This window comes from Odontomachus brunneus, unplaced genomic scaffold (genome assembly GCF_010583005.1).
Source record: "Odontomachus brunneus isolate Ranch 3 - 2012 unplaced genomic scaffold, Obru_v1 Obru_scaffold_013, whole genome shotgun sequence".
Classification (NCBI taxonomy): domain Eukaryota; kingdom Metazoa; phylum Arthropoda; class Insecta; order Hymenoptera; family Formicidae; genus Odontomachus; species Odontomachus brunneus.
In genome coordinates this window covers 1,856,050-1,874,482 of record NW_022639463.1, presented here as the reverse complement: position 1 = coordinate 1,874,482, position 18,433 = coordinate 1,856,050, and the positions used below count along the sequence as shown (strand labels likewise).

The window sequence follows — 18,433 nt, the reverse complement described above, 5'->3', positions numbered from 1 at the left end:
AGTTCAATTGGGATGTTATATATTATACTTGTTACGTATAGGAGCATTTTTAATTAAATCTCGAGAGACACATGCGTACGTTTGAGCAACATATTCGAAGATACAAAATTAAATACTTTTATTTATCAAAAGTAAAATGATAGGAAATATTTTAACATGAACTTTTGTTGTAATATTGTTTTGAGATACAGTAAGATTATGCAAATGGCGATTAACACTCGAAACAGTAAAGCAAGCATTCAGCTATTAATGTGACGGGAATTTTAATGATTTCGCATTTATTAATTATCCAAAACGCACATCCGGTTTGTAATGGCGTGTCGTATATTTGATTTGCGGTCGCGCTAGATGCGACGGGACAAATTAATGTCATTGGAATACTATAAAAGCTCGAATTATCGAACATATACATTCACAACATTAGTCTTTCTGCCATAGGCAGTGAAAGCAACGTAATTAACCGACGAGATTTCCGATTCATTATATATCGTTCAAAATCATTAATAAATGTTTTTAATATTTGCAGAAAATTTAATATGACAAATTTATAGCATATTGCAAAAGTTTTTACGCGATAGCGTTTGAAACTTTTAATATATTATTATATAACATTTTCAAGTGCAGGTAAATATAATCATGAGTTAAGTTGTTATAATTTAGTTGCTATAACTTAGAGAGAGAGTGAGATAAATGTATATTAAACATAAACATAAATAATGTAAAATAAATGTACATTAAACATAAATAATGTAAAATTTTCCAGCTTGAAAAGGTGGAATGATGATCAAGTTCAAGCGTATTTAATCGCACAACAATTAACAATAAAGTAAAGAATTATACCAAACTTGCAAATATCAATAAAGTTTGAAATTATAATTTGAAAAAAAAGAAATTTAATATTTGCAACTATAATTGCGGAATAAAATAATTGTTACGAAAACTATTTTTATATTAAGTATTCTCATAGCGAAGAAATAAGTATTTTCCACCGATAGTTGTTTAAAATAAATAAATTGTTAAATAACACACGTGAACCGCTCTTTAAAAACAAATCACGCCATTAGTATCGCGCTTCTGCAAGATTCGGCCAGCGGCACGTGTCAAAGGATGAAGGAAATAGTAGACGAAAAATAAAAGAGCAGCGGTGCCGACGACGAAGGAGAAGAGGAGGAGGAGGAGGAGGAGGCAGAAGAAGGAGAAGAAAAAGAAATTCAGTGGCGTTGCGCTGAGATACGTTGGCGCGAGACGCGACAGTATAACGAGAAGCGCATATGTGAGCGAGATAGGACGGCATGAGCAGTCAAGATGGCCGGATCCACTTCCCTGCCGGGCTTCCCTCACCCGACGCTCCGGTTAGAATGCCTGCCTCGACGAAAACCAGCTTTGCGTCGCCGAACAGAACACTCACACATAACCGCGTATAGTCTCGCGTGCATCCACACTTACCGAATGTTTCTAAAGCGTCTGATCTTCTCACCGCCTTCGCCGCCGACTTCTTGCAGGCAGCCACAGTTGTTGACGCTTCGACGCTTTTTGGTGACTCCCGCTTTTGCGACGCACACAAATTTCGGAATTGCCATCGTCGTCATCGATTTTCTCCCGCGCGCACACGTTAACGCATCCCGGTACTTTCGTCCGGAATGTCTGCAACGCTACGAAACTCCGTTCCCGAGACGAGCTACCCCAGGGATGTATGGGGGATAGAAGCGAGCTGGATAGGAATAGGGGAGATATGTAGAGGGGCATCCAGGATGGCGTTTCGACGACGCCGTCTCGGTCTCGCAAAAATTATAAGAGATTATTAATGTCTGAAGCTGCTTCTCAGACAGAAAATGATATTTTATTTCTGAAGTCAATTTTCAATATTTTTTGCGCACTTCTTTCTTTCTTTCTCCGAGTTTCCCTCTTCCTGTCCTTCTTCTCTCTCTCTCGCTTTCACTCTTTTCTCTCTTACTCTCTCACTTCCTCTGTCTCTCTCTGAGCCTTTTTCTCTCCCCTCTTTCTTTTTCTCTTTTTTATTACATCAAAAATCTTGCTGAAATACTCAACAGATACTTATAATTCACATATGTTTTGTATATAACAAAATTTGTCTTTAAAATCAATAAATATATAAAGTCTAACAGTATTGATCGTTGTTGGTAATGAATATCGTATGCTCAAAAATACAGAAAATGTTTCTAAAACGACGCACCAACAGAATGATAGCCGTGGTAGCATAACTCGAAAGACGTAGGAAGGTGGGCGGAAGATACAGTATATAGAGTATGGAAAGAAAGAGGGATAAAAGAGAAGCAGCGGAGGCTGTGACACGAAAACCGCGCGCGCATGATGGAGGGAGGTTAAGCAACATGGCTGCCGCGGGAGAAGCAGCGTGCACATCGCGTGCCGTGACAGCGACGCCAAGTATTTCTCAAAGTGAAAGTGCTAGTCGCATTACAGTGTATTTTTCCGCGGATTAAGTTTGTCATGATTTTGGAAGTGCCTCAAGATGTACTTCACGAACTGGGCAAAAATTTCAGCTGACATGAGGCATGACCACGCCCAAGCTGTGGGCGGCCATTTTGCAGTGTCAGCTGAGCGCAGTGCATCATGGTAGTCAGTGATGCAACCCTAGCAACCGACGCTCGTTTTACCAACCTTTATTGACACCATCATTCAGGTATTTTCTACATATCTGGAGATGTTTGCTATTTTATATTTTTCATATCTCTATTTTCGCATCTTCAATAATTTCTGACATACTTATAGCGGATACGAATAAATACAGGTACATTATTATAAAATTGAAAGTCAATGTTAAAAAGTTTTTCTGACTGTTACTTTTATTATAATAAAAGAAATTATTTTTTATATACTTTTTGAAAATAAAATCTGTTGTTGAAAAGAAATAAATTTTTTATGTATTATAGAATATATGTGTGCGTGTATTTTTTTCTTTTTTTATATAAATATAAAATATAGTCGTTGTTTTAATTATATATAAGTTCTGTGTTTGCATGTGTGTGTGTCCTGTGATATTTTTATCTTTACGACTTAAATTTTTTCACGAATAACTGATCATGTTCTTCACTGTTGTAAAAGAACGGTAGTATCATCACATTTTAGCAGATCACAAAACGTATCCACTTACACTTCATTACCTATCAAACTGAGTGTTTCAGCTCGAGTTTCACAGTATGTTTCGGATTCGCATACGCTGTAAATATAATATATATATCAAATAAATGTTCTCCCTCCTTTTTTGATAACTTTTATCGTACTTACTTATAAGTAGCGAAAAGTGAACGCAATAAATGTTCCTGATAAACTCTTTCGTCAGTAGAATTAAAATCAAATTAAGAATTTTAGAATTTTATGATTTCTATAAATGACATTATAATTTGATATACGTTATAAAAAAATAAGAAAGTTTAATATCTTTGGCAAATAATATTAGGAACAAAAGAGTTGTTTTACATATTTTTATATATCTAAAATCTAATTTAACCATAACCTAACTTAATCCTATTCTATCCTTTCACTTGCACAAGCAAGCAATGACCGCAATTTGTCTCAACAATGATCACAGTATCTTAATAAATTATAATTTTCGTACAACAAAGAATAAATTGGTTCATTTAGAAAATGTATAGCTTATTGGACAGAATTAAATGTTTAAACTAAAGAGATTTGCTGATGCATAAGCAGCAATGTATAAGCAATTGTCAACCTACTTAGGATAAATCTAATTGTGTAAATATTAGTTGTTACAACAAATTTTATTTCGTATTTCCAGCTAATTTAAGTTTACACAAAAGAAGTTTATTAATTTTACCAAAGTAATTCCATATTTTTACATAGCGGACAATGAAGAAATATTTTTGTTCGTTTTATGAATAAATACAATTTATATCTTGCTGTAAAACTTGAAACTTATATTTGTATTAATAAGTGTTATAAAAGTAAATACTAACTTATACCGTCATCTAGATATATTATATTAAATTTCATGAAAATATCCAAGAAGGTAAACAGTAGTAGAAACCAATATGTAAGATTCATATTGCCTCTTTTTGCGAAGCTAAAAGAGTTTTAGATTAAAATATATACAGCAATAAGAAATATCATGAGCTGCGAAAAAATATATTTCGGTGAAAACAGATGGAAAGACAAAGAGGGAGAAGTTGCCGTGTAATAAAAGAAGTGATTCGAGGAAAGAAAAGAGAAATTATCTGACAATAAAAAGTAAAAACGGAGAGAGAAAAGCGAACGTTTATCAGTCTGAGATAAAAATGGTGAGCGTGAAACTTACCGGAGGAAAGAAAGAAAGAAATGCACACAGCGAAAAGGGGAGAGGATATACGAGAGGGAGAGAATGCGGGAGGAGAGAGAGTAAAGAGAAACGACAGTACATCGCGCCAAGATAAAAATAGAAGATGAGAAATGGTAGCGAAGCGGAGATAGTCAACTGAGAACGAGAGAAGGATCTCTCTCACGCCTGTAAACAAAAGATCAATTGAAAAATATTTAATCTCTTCAAAATGCAATTTTAAAACAACCAGAAGAGACGAATACAATAAATTTTTTTCTAAAATACAACAGTAAAAATGTATAGTAAGTAAGTGAAAAGAAATGGAAAAAATAACTTACATAAATAATATAATTTTTAGAAAAGATGACAAAGTTAAGAGTATGGAATTAGAGAAATAGAAACGGAGAATCACGCGGAAGAAAAAGGCGAGATATCGTGTTTTCATCGGCTTACCACGTAGTTCGTGACTTTCGTTCTCAACTATTTCAGCGTTTCTTTAGAGTGTATACATTCCCCGGATCTCTCGGTGGCCTCGATGAACCTACTTGATGAAAAGCATACCAGCCCACGTAGGGCCGCTCGTACCCTTCATGACCCTATCCAAGCCTACGCGCAGGATATCTAAGACTAATCCACGACTTCTGTTTCATGATCTTATCTTGCTCTATTGTTTCTAAGCTACAACGTTGCTATCTTATAGACACAGCTATGAGAATGTCTCGTATGTAACTCACCATAAAATTATCGCTAGATATTATATAACGAGGAAGACGGAAAACCTAGATTTTCATTTCATTTTGCGTTTACTTAGGACTATGCATACAATCAGCGTATGTAGTATACAGAGAGAACGATTTGGTCGAATCAAATAAACATTTCTTTGGAATAGTCCAAACGAATTTTTTGATTGATCGAACAACATTTTGTTTGACGCAACAAAAATATTTATTTGCGGCTTAGTTCCAAAGAAGTATTATTGTGTCAACTGAATAATTTGTTTGGACTATTCCAAAGAAACATTTATTTGATTCAATAAATCGATCTCTCTGTGTATATATATATATGCGCTACAACGTATATATTGTTGACATAGTTTGGCAGTTCACAATTTTTATTATGTAATACTCTACGGAATTTATTGTTTCATATAAGAAAAAAGTAAAAAAATTATTCATATGCAGACAAAATCTCAATTTAATTATAAAAGTTTGATGCAAAATTTCAGTGGTTTTCTCATATATCTCTTGCTGTTATTTTAGCACTTGTGTTAATCTTTAATGAAATGTGATTGGTAATTCTTGTTGATGTAACTCACACTTGATAAGCTCCTTATCATTTGTCAAACATAGTAACTGTAAAATGCTATTATCACTTTTGACACGTTGCATTTTAATTGATTTGAACATTCTTATCTATCAAGTAGCAAATGTTATATATACAATATATATTAAAATTACATCTATATATAGACACCCTCCCCACTTCCTCCCTAATAAGCCGCATTAAATTATCGTAAATAAATTCTGACTAAAATATTCGTAATAAATTCTGAGAAAATTCTATTTCTGTCGGTAATTCGTCATAGAATACCGCTAAGAATGATTAATTCTTCGACCGTTAGTTCATAATATATGGTTACGGTGTGGATGTTTATACTAACCTTACGTTATTTGCACATTCACCGGAAGCTCATTTACGTACTCACTTATCTTTTTAATCTGAAACGTTCAATCATCAGCTTGTAGCGCTTAGGGTTATCGCGTGTAATGTCGTTTCTATATGCCCCACTGTTGCTTCAAGTAGATAGAAATCAGCATTCGTGGAATGATTGGCAAGACATTAATTGACAAATCACAGTGTTTTCATAATTATCGAGTATTGTACTGTGTTTATGTAAAACGCGACTTGTGTTAAAATCAATTTCTGAAATTGATGGAAATGTATTTCAAATAGAAAATTTCGATTGTCAAAGTAATTTTTATAATAAATATACGTAACTTGTAAACATATATTATACCGGAGAAAAGTGTCGAAATGTAAAAAGTGGAACAATTGCCTGGAAAGTTATAATACCGAAATTCAAATACCAAAATATTTTCCAAAATAGAATTCTGCCCAAATATTGAAATTACTTTATCGTATAACCTGGTGCATTAGTATATATTGACATGAATGTAGCAAGAATATACGCAAATGAATAGATATTAATACACCTATGTATTATTTTCGAGGTTTTGAACTCGCAGTTTTTCCTAGCAACAACTGTATACTTTGGCAAAATTGTATTTATGGATATTGTCTTGATATTCAGATTTCAATATTATATATGACTTTCCAGGAAATTGTGTTCTCAAATTTCAAAATTTTACTAGACATTGCATGTCCACCTCACTATTGTGAGTCGAACAAGAAAGTATCTCTTAAATATAATGATAGCAACAATTTCTCGATGAAATTCAAAACGTATTCGGTATCTAATACGAAAATTTATTTTTTAGAATTACTAAAATACAAAATTTATTTCAAAGATGCATTGCAAAATTCATTGAAAAAATGTAACTTTTCTTTCATTGACTTTATATAGAGAGATAGTAATACCATTTCTTAATTTTGGGGTCACTAAGAGTGTCTAATCAAATGCATCATGTATATTCAAACGCATCATGTATATTCAAATACATCATGTATATTCAAACGCGATACATTCAGTTAGGCAGTTTTAATGATTTTATAACTCGGAAATGGAACGATATTAACGTCTCTACATGACGAATTATTGTGTTTGGAAATTGTCACAATGCAAGACAATCTCTATTGTGATATTTCAAATGACCAACAAAGTGCTAACACCCTCTATTTCTACAACAGATTAGGCAAATTAGAGCAATTAGGTCTATCTCCTGGTGGTAGTTTTCTTTGAATATAGTGTTATGCTTGTTAAGCTTTAGTACGGTTTATCTACCTGCTTGTAGTTCTGAAAATCCACCGAAGTTACATGAGAATATATCTTGATAAAAAAATTAGATAACTTTTCATGTGTGTAAATTTTTCCACAAAATTATCATTCTCGTATTTTGGTATCTTGTCAATTTGGAAATTTTCTTTCATCGGTTGTCATGACAGGATTACGAAAACTTTAAAATATACATAGTATATTCAATTTTAACTTAAATTAGCATCAGCAGATAATTGTAACATATTCCACAAGTGCAATTTTATCGTTATTTCTATTTTAGCATTTTTAAAAGTACGTTTTCTATTACAACTAATCTGACCTCAGTGAAATGCTCGGGCAGGCAAAGAATCATAAGGACAGGGAAATGTGTAATGACGGAACGATTACAGAATGAAGCGCAGTGATTTCATTGTCTCTCCTGTGGTTTACCAATTTACGAACCATTACGGCTAAGTCCTACAGGCCATACTGGGCGCGAGATGGTCACATCGTATCATCCATTATTCATCACCCTCTTCCCCAGACCTCAGTACAGCTTTACCCGTTAATTCTGCGCCCTGTGTCCATATCCTCTTTATAAATCTACTCTCACAACACAGATTTTTATATGTTATTAGTTATAACAGTTACTGTTGTTGTTGATATCCATAGAAATTAAAGTTTCTGCGAGGAATTTAAGACTCAACAACAGTCATACAGAATTATGAAGCTGGAAATTGTTAGGCTTTCTTGTATTATGGCTCAAAATAAATTAGTTTTCCGGCACGTTATTACTCGTATCCCATTTTTACCTTCTTTTACAGAATTGTCAATATGCATTTTGTTAAGTGTCAAAAAAGATATTATAGTCGGCCAAAGATCTCTTTATAAAATCTTTACACGAATTTGAACAATATCGCAGTGACTGCATATTTTCTAGCGCATAATTCATTCTTGTCACATACTTACTCTCCTTACTCCTAATCTCAAGGTCACGACAGATCATCTACTGCTCTCCGTGAGCGGAACGAAACGCCAGGAATAACATATCTAATTTTTCTGTGATAAAAGAAGTATCATATTTTCTTATTCTTAACCTTGACGTCCACAAAAGGAATGTTGGACAAGATGGTCCAGAGACTATTTTGGAGGCGGGGTTGGCCGAGAAGAGCGCCGGCAGTACAAATACCTGAAGTCACTCCCCTTTCCTTTAGAACAGCTCCCCTTGTTAGGAACTGCCCGATCTTGTGCCGAACCCTCTCTCAAACCGATTTCTACGAAAAGGATCATTATAGTACATGCATCCGAAATGATTCCCAGGATGGAAGACACTGACCGAAATTCGATATAGACCGTTGGATCGTTGTAATAAAGACATTCCTCATTCGGCTCTTGAGTTAGAGTGTCGTAGGCTGTAAACCGTCATCGTTCTTTATGCATCTTGCGCCATTATTGTGCCCGCAAGGGTTTTGAAGGGTTGCATATGATTTGAAAATATTATTCTCCATAGTTGTATTATGTGATTAGAATAGCTTATAGAACGAGTTATACACTTATATTCTTATTCAATAAGTGATTAATTATGTAAAAAAGAATATAATTATATTTTCTTATTTAAATGTACAAGTTTGTGAAGTTTGTACAAGTTTGTGTGTGAAGAAAATTAAAAAGTGAAACAGTTCCATATTTTACGATTATATAACCGATTCAATTTCTTAAATAATAATGAAATTATTATCTTACAATTACAGTTATATTACAACACAAAGTTTTGCAGAATTTTGAATATCTCGCGCGAGATATTTCTTGCACAATCAGTGTGATGGATTTTTATATTCTGTTTCTCTTCGATACTGTTCCCCGCGTTTACGCATTCTCCTCCATCGGCACTCGCTCATCGATTTATTCGTGTTATGCTTGCGAACGTTTGAATTGCAAATTCACATCGTGCAGTCGATTGTATAGCGCAACATGCAGTTGCAGAGAAATGCATTATTGTTATTATAGGCACAATTCCCAACGATTCAACGAGATGAGTAGTAATACGCGCGATCAATGTCTTACGTAACATGACGTTCAACTCTCATGACCTTACTACTAGTTTCATCAATTCACTGATCGATTGATTATCCTATTCTGCATATGCGAAGCGAAGATTTTTTGTTACACTTATAAAAATATGCTATGAAATATGTCTCGTGAAATATTCGTTTTGATATATTGGTAAAAATAAATCAATTAATTTTTTAGCTGCGGTTATGTATTCTCCTTTGCGGCTTATTTTTATATTCGAATTAATAAAGAAATTATATAGATGTTGCAAGAGTTAAAATCTGACATAAGAGTCACACGGTCATCTGTTAGGAGTTCTCCTTCCAATCTTAATGTCGCGCTAGTTAAAGCACAAAGAGCATCAGTGTCTTTATCAAACAGAATATCATTGTAGAGTCCAGAATCAGGCATTCATTATTCACTTGACACAAACAGTGAATTCAGAAGCGTAAGCCTCAATGATCGTATTTATACAAAGTAAACGCGCGCAGTGTTCAGTCGTTCGTGGAATATTGCGCTATATGCTTATAGAAGAGATATATCTACTTTTTAATACATTTTTATTTACAGATTGAAAAGATCTTAACCGGCTTAAGATGTTGCTTTTATCAAAAAGCATAAAGAGAAATAATTTCAATAATTTTAAATAATAAATTTGCTTAACGCAAAGAAAGCGTTTACTTGATTTTTGTTTTAGAAAAATGTTTGCTAAATTAATTAATAGAAAAAATCTATAGATTAAAAGATACTGTGATCTCAGAAATTTGTGTACAATAAATAGAATAATTATATTGTACATATGTATTACATCTTTATATATTATATCATAAAATATTTTTTTTTTTCAGATTGCAGATATTCCAACTAGCACACGGAATAATACAAAATAGCTGTTTAACATAACAAGGTAAGATATTATTAAGTATACGTCGATATCTCTTTACTCAATATTTAAATGTTTATAATCTCTTCTTTAAAAACAGATATTTCTCTTTTCTCTCCTATAATGTTAAAATGTTGTTACTTTGGAACTTAAAAAGTCGCATGACGTAGTATATAAATTAACATAATCTAAAAAAAAAGCAATAAATACATAGTTTTAATAGAACAATATAAATATGATGATTAGAGATAGAATTCGTAGGTACTGCATTCTTTTTATTTTACAACTGAGTGAAAATGTTAAAAACAACAAAGAAATTTAAAAAATTTTAAAAATTGAAAGGGAAAGTCATTTGTTAATAAAAATAGCAATTGTTCAGTTATTCTACTATAAAAAATAAAAAAATTAGATTTTACAGTATTTAGTTTATTCACCAAACTTATCTCTTTCATGTTCTTTGTTTCCACTGATGCAGTACACTTTAGACGATTTCGAGCTTCCAAACATTGAACTATATCTATAAATTCATTAATGGTTGTTGCTTCAGAGCTCTGTTGAGTTTCCAGAGCGAAGAAATCTATATTTTTCCCGAAAGGTGGCGTAAGATCATAGAAACTAATGGAAAATATTTTTATTATCTAATATATATTTATTATTATATTTAACTTTTATAAGAAAATATTTCTCGTATTGTATAGAAACAAGTAGAAAATGAAGGAAGAACATTTGCAAACTGCTAATAACATCCCAGATAGCACAGAGAATTAAAAAAGAATTCAGCCGTATGTCATCAATTCTGAGTTCATTTTCAGATGCAAAAAGAATTCTTCAGAGTTCAGTTCAGTGAAAAGAATTATTTTTTTAAAAATAAACTCAGAATTGGTGGCATACGACTGAATTCTTTTTAAATTCTCTGTGCTATTTGGAATTACTTCATATATATATATACATTCAGTATGATAAAAGATAAAAGATGTCTAAAAACATAATCATTAACATATTTTAATTTCCGTATAAATCATAATTACACTTTATTTAAAATTGCTTTTGATAAGGTTCGTTAGTGCTGCGTAAAATATTTCACTCAACACATTCTCTATTTTTTTTTCGTTGGCGACGATCGATTGCTTAGACATGTAATTAAGCCTCCACGCAAAGTGAAATGATTTCAATTAGGCTATTAAACACGAAGCTGAAGTAGCAATCCCGAAATTTTATCCGATGTTATCTACGGCAGCTGCGGACAAATGTATTGTCGCGACGTACTAACGTCTATCCCTTAACGTCTGCCCTGCCTGCAGGACGAGTTTCTCAACCGGTAAGGTAGGTCACTCTAAAACTTAACGAGTCTTGAACACGTATTAAATAAATTGGCCGTCAATTACTACTGGGACGTAGGAGCTGTCCTCGCGCGTTCTTATTATCAATCTTTTTTGTTCTTAAAAGTTTCTCAGCTGTTCTTTTTGCCCGGCGAGAAACTCGTTTATGCGCGTTTCGATCATCATCAACCTTCCATATTCAAAAACACTGGTGCTCTTAATCATATTGTTTTGTTCTGAACTAAATGAATAACGTGTCACTTTGTAATTTATAAGCGCAGAACCGTGATACAAAAATTGACAGCGGCGACTATTTCGTTTTTTCCTGTTGCTTCGTTGTTTATCGCGTATTAAAAACACTCAAACTTTAAATTTAGAATAAAAAAGTAACTATAAATATATACGTAATGTAATTTTGTGCAACTTTTATGTACTGACGCATTATTGTAAAACTCGTATCGACCGCGAGAACTACAAACTGTTTCACGCGAGCTTTGCATTCAGATAATACTACGGAAGACCGCCAGATGGCAAAGGAAATATCTTCCGAGTCCTTCGTGCTTGATCCTAGCGTTTCTCCTAATGCGCTGCCAATCAATAAACTTAATACCTGTTTAAACTGAAAACTTTGAGTGAAATATTTAATGAAGAGTGAAATATTTATACTAGAATTACTATTTATAATAAATTTCGCACGTTCCGCTAAGACTATTTAGAGGAATTCAAAATATCATTCACTTTACCACTTCACACACCACACGCATGTACATATTTTCTGACATTTGCATTTTATATCTTAACCATGATTATACTCGATCCGAGTATCGATACTCGACCCGATACTCTGAATAATATTAAAAGGAATTATTTTAAAAACTTGCAGCGATTCTTGACTGTTTTTAGTGACCTGAAAACTTTTGCATACATAAAAGTTTTTAGTCGTTCAGCTTCTTTACCTCCTCTGTATATTATTAGATAGTATATTATTAGATAGGAAATAGTCCAATGCACAAATTATTAACTTTGTTTTATTATTTTTATATTAGATGAAAAATTATCAAAGATTATATTAAAACTACTTGTTAAACACTGATTAGATCAGATTAGATTTGATCAGGGTTATGTTATTAGGTTGTTATTTAATTTCTGGAGATTTGCAAAATCTCTTTCTTTTTAACTAAAATATCTTAGTATATTTGAGATAAAACTTATGGTAGCAGAAATTAACCTTGCTGTACAAATATAGTTAGATTATTCGGATTTATTTAAATTATTATATGATATGTGGGTAACTGATTAGTCTGAAGTAATCTTATAGAATTCGGGTAAGCTCAGAAAGTCTTAAGTGGACAAAAGCAATTAAATTACCCATACATCTTAAACACCTGATCTTGTATCAGATTCTACAGTGATAGTCGAATTCGTTCCAACTTGAACTTTGCACGCGAATATCGGCACATCTTCAGATCCTTAATTGCAAGACGTTAAAATAAGCAAATAGAAATGTACGAAACAAGGAGTGAAGCTAATAGAGAAGAAGGAAGAAAGTCTAACCAAAACGAGGGTCCAAGCAGTGCGTTGAACTACGTAGAATGTAGAGGAAACCAGAGGAGCCAAAGCCACCAGAGCGATGAAGAATGGATGCTGGTTTAGCAAGAGTTCAGATTTGCACGACTCGGGTGCAATGGCCTCTTCGCTTTCGTGTTCTCCTTCTCGTTGCTATAGCTACGCCCCCTAATCCCCCCTTCTAAAGCTACCTCACTTCTTTGCTTTGGTTTTATTTGAGATCCACAGAGTGGACGTCTATCACTCATATCAATTTACGCCGATAGTTTGAGATGATATCTATGTATACAAACATTTTCTCACAGCATTTGCTCCTAGTTTCCCATACATATGTATATCACATAGGTACCTGAAATAAAAATTTCGACAGTTAATTTGACACAATCTTTGAGATAATTTATGTAACAAAAATATCGAGCATTTACATATAATAGTGTAAAATATGAAATTAATATACCTTATTATTGTAGTAAACATCACACATTAAAAATATATGGACAATAAATACTTAATTAAATTCATTTGTTAGTAAATCCATCAAGTTTAGTTGATTGAAACGATACACTGAATAAATGTTTTCTGAAGGGCAACCAATTGTAAATAGCATCTTGAAAAGGTACTTAGGCCCATTTTTGGGTACCCACATAGCCTGTTACACCTTCTTCATCCACACGATGGATTCTTCACGCCCCCACCATATCCGACACGCGCCGTACTACGCTATAAGCTTAAAGGCCCTGACTTTTACGATTCTGTTCAAGTGGTCATAAAACCGAAGTTTATTGCCATCATGATTTTCAAGCATACAGACTGCCACCTGTCGGAGTCTCGCAAAAGCGAAAACTACATCAAGTCTTTTTGTCAATAGCGCCATCAAATTAAGAGCTTAATAAGTGGACTCTTTATGATTTATGAAGGCTTTACAACTATGGATGTTGGACATATATACAGAAGATATAGAACAAGTTACAAATTATGTTATTATACTTATATTTAGCTCTATATTGTTCTTTGTATAATTATAAAAATTATATTAAAGAGGCATTATATTATAATTACTTTTATGTAATTACTTTTATGTAATTACTTTTATGTAATTAGTATGTAATGACATTATTCTATGATATATATATTTTTTAATACTTAAAATATATCTTATAATTATTGTTATTATTATCATTATTTATTTTGCCAATATTATAATATATTGTTAATATTTGTGAGCATATTGTTAGAAATGTTATTTTATTTAAAAAACTCTTAGTTCTTTTGTTTAAAGTGTTTATTTTGTTTTTCAATTGTTCAATTTTAGGTTAGGTTAGGCACTTATACACTTCGTATTGTGTACAATTCGATTCTTATTTGGAGAAAAAAATCAATCGTCCTTCACTTCTATATATCCTTAAGCGCAAAGTAGGTAGCTAATACCTAGGCATTCATAATGACAAGAGCGAAGCAAGAGCGAGCAAGCAAATAGCTAGGGTTGGCCCCAGAGAACAGCTTATGATGGGCATTACTCGGCTCGTTATGGAATAATTTACGAGGTGCGAACCGCGGGGGCGATAATCCAGCGACATTTACATCCCAATAAACACTCCCGATACTAGTGTGGCGCGCGCCGTGAAGTTGCCCGCTCGACTACTGCCTCGCGGAGTCCACTTTTACGACTTTTTAATTGTGCGAACGTTGTCTAATTGGTCCGTAAAACACCGGTGCGCCTCGTAAAGGCGTTTACGATAACATTCTTGCCATTCGTATTCACGCTCACGTCATCAAATATTCTTGACGTCGGACCGGTCGGGCCTAGTGTGATCTAAAATAATCGAAGTGTTCCGCTATCTCATTTTGCTCTTATACTTGTTTTCTATTTGTGATATCACTTGTCGATCAGGTTATTCTACATCATAATGGCTTTACGGCACCGTTTTGGCAATAACGAAAGATTATTACGGTTAATCGCAAGGTAGCTCGTTGATGTTGGTCGTTTGAACGTCTGAATGGATCTGGCGAAGTTAGTTCGCGACGGATTTCAGAGGTGGCGGTGCACGTATCCCCACGAACCAACGCGAAGGAGCGACAGAGAAGGTAGAAACATTGCGTGACGCGCGTGCCGTGCTGTTCTCCCTCTCTATCCATCTCCCACTCTCTCGCTCACTCTTTCTCTGTGCACCCCTCTCCCTGCCCTCTCCCCCTGCTCCCACCCTCTCACTCTCTCTCGCTCTTCTTCTCTTTCTGTATGGACAACGTGCTTATACCCACAGTAGTCTCGGGTTGGATGGTGGGGGTCCGCGGGGCGGTGCCTAGCCGCTCATGGGCGTCGTTCCGACTTGGAACTACTTTTGCACGGCGTAGGAACTTTCATGCCATACCAGAGCGGTATTCGTGACGAATTCAATTCTGATTGGTCCTTAAGCATAACCTCCTCCCTTAGCGACCCGTTCTCCCTCTTCGCTGCTATCTCAACACACTCGGCCGTTTCGTCTCACTCTTAGCTGCTACAATTGCACATAGCGTTCTCTCTTTCACTCTTTACCTTTCTCTCTTTCACCTTCTTTTCCGTTCCTGCTCGTGCCTCCGCATCTTCTCGTCTTTCTCTCTCTCTATTTTCCATCTCACCTCTTTCCTTTCTTCGTATCATGACGAACAATTATTTTCTCTTTCTTTTTCACACCGTTTTATCTGCTCACGCGCCTTGAATGTGACGCGCACGGCGAGCGAGTACGAATTTAATCTGGCGGCACGTCGTTGAGTTACTGGAACGCTCGATAGGGGGCGCTGAGGAATCGTATCGGGAGAAAGAGGCAGAGAATAGATCGAGTGGGAGGGAGAGAACGAACATCGTCGAGAGGTGGAGCGAGACAGAAGCAGAGGGTGAGAGAGCAATTGTGGGGGGAACATTGGGGGTGGAAGAGGGGGACAACAACGACGATAGACAGAGCGAGAGAACTCGGTTATCGTACCAGGAGGGGGATGGTATATGAGAGACGAGGAGGGACATACCTCTGGCGATCTCCGTCAGGACGGCAGTACTCCCGAGGAAGAGTACGTGCGAGTGAGAAGCAACAATCGCACGAATGACAAGGAGTGACTGTGACAGAGGGAGCGAGCGAGCGAGCGAGAGCGAATGAGAGAGTGTGAGGAGGGACGACGGCTAGTGGAACGGAGAAGGAAATTCGGGAGAGAGGTCGACTACGAAGAAGAGAGACAAAACGAGGTGAACGAGCGAGCAAGAGACGGACGGCGCGTACAGAGTGGCGGTACACGGGGCGCGAGAAAAGCGGTAGTGTGCCGTGGACCACCGCACTGGCATACCGTGGTTCGTTACGATCCCCATCGTACTCCGACTCATACCGGACCTCTCACAGTCATCAACGAAGTCGCAATACGACAAGTGCTAGTGCAGTGCGGACTGGCCAAGTCCCTCTTGATTTCGTAAGAGATTGACTGGCTTCTCGAAGCAAGCCACTCTGACAACCTGACCGATCGCGAATTGTATAATTTTAAAAGAAAAAGAAAAAGCCGTCTGCGAGGGTGGTTGTCGCGTGCCGGCTGACCGAATCGTCGCCGGGCGCGCACGCGGCAGAGAGATCCACAGGCAGTTTTATAGCTCGTCTTATTACCTCGGTTTATTGCATCGTAACGGTTTAACGATCATCGCCTGTTTTCACAGTCCAGACCACCGGTTTATGCTTTCGCCCGTAGCGGTAACCATAACAAGACCATAAAAGCCCCCGCCACCAACCATGAGACCCATTCTGAATTACACTCTTACGGCCTACTGACATTGACACTCTGGGTGTAACCGGCTATACCTACCGATGACTTTTATGGCCTCTTAAAGCGGTTTAATGCTCGTTTATTCGTCCCTTGTCAACGTTTTCACCTATCGCCGTCCGCGCCGAACAAACGTATCGCTTCCTTAGGCATTTATGTTTTGCCCTGTAAATCAAAACGTGATACGAGATCAGAGGTCTGATTAACATTCGTTCGATCTGAGAGAGTCGAGCTAGCCTGATCCGATATCATCGGGCTGGGACACGGACTAGCAAACTTTGGCTAGCCACGTGCGCTCGATGTAATCGCAAGCAATTTTAGCACCGACTACCTTCCGCTGCCATTCTTTTTTTTGAGTGCCGGTGTTTTAGTGCAAGTGATCCAAGATACCCGGAGTAATGAACTCGTATTTTGAGCAGACAGCGGGCGGCTTCTACGGAAGCCACCATCATCAAACAGGAGCAGCGAGTCAGCATCATGATCCGGCCACTGCCGCGGCATATCGAAGCTTTCCGCTTGGGTTAGGTATGTCGCCTTATGCATCGACGCAGCATCATCATCACACATCCTCCTCGTTAGGGATACATCCAGGTGGTGGTACCAACACGAGACCACCCCAAGACTCGCCATATGACGCCAGCGTTGCGACGGCCTGCAAGCTTTACTCGACGACACCTGAGGCAACCGGTCATACCACATCTTCGTACTCAACAACAGCAACGAAAGACTGTAAGCAACAGGATCAAACGTCAGCCCATCAAAATGGTTATGCCGCGGTGATGGCAGCGGCGGCGGTTAAGGATGTGTGGCAGTCAGCGACCTCGGGAGCGAACAGCCAGAGTAACTCGGTCGTACGTCCCTCCGCGTGTACTCCAGAAAGTACAAGGGTCGGTAGCTACGGTGGTCTCGTAGGCGGCGATCCGGCATCGAGTCCGGGTAACAACAGTTCGTCAAGATCCCTTACGTCGTCCTGGAACACCTGCAGTTTGAACTCGTCCGCGAGTCAACCGGTCGCCACGCAACTGCATCAGCAACCTACCGCCAACCATACCTTCTACCCCTGGATGGCTATAGCAGGTGAGTTTGCATTCATAAATGCTCTCTCATACGACTATTATCGTAACAGCCGCGATGAAATATAGGAGCCGCCGTAGTTAGGGGAGAGCGAGTGAGGACCACGTGGTCGGGAAGGCGTGGTGGATCAGGCTTGCCTGTCTGGTTCTACCGGACTAAATTGTTAAAATTGCTTCCACGCGATCAAATTACCTAGAAGTTGTGCGGAACGAGATTATAGACCGAGAACGTTTCGTATACCTCGTGAATAAATTCGAACGAATGGAAAATTTTCTATCGCGCCCGTGTAAACAAGATGAGTTATTTCACCGTTACCTTGCCTAAAAAAAAAAGAGAGAAAAAGTAACGGAAGGTATAGATCCTACTCGTTGAATGTAGCTTTTCATTGTACTGTGTCGAAACCGATGGAATATTCACGGAGTCTATTTGTACACCGTTTTGAAATACGACGTATCCATCACAAAACCCGAGACAACAGATTTATAGTCGTTGAGAAACTAAAAGTTCCATTGCTTTTGGTCGAATGGACGTGAAAA

General features: G+C 36.6%; 1 protein-coding gene across 1 annotated transcript in view; it reads left to right on the top strand.

Moving 5' to 3' along the window:
• The first annotated feature begins 15,984 nt into the window (after positions 1-15,984).
• Positions 15,985-18,433, top strand: part of LOC116840939 (homeotic protein ultrabithorax-like) — a 93,792-nt gene continuing 91,343 nt past the window's right edge. Inside the window, 1 exon segment of the mRNA XM_032808301.1 lies at positions 15,985-17,900. Coding sequence (XP_032664192.1) covers positions 17,222-17,900 — 679 coding nt within the window. The 5' untranslated portion in view covers positions 15,985-17,221.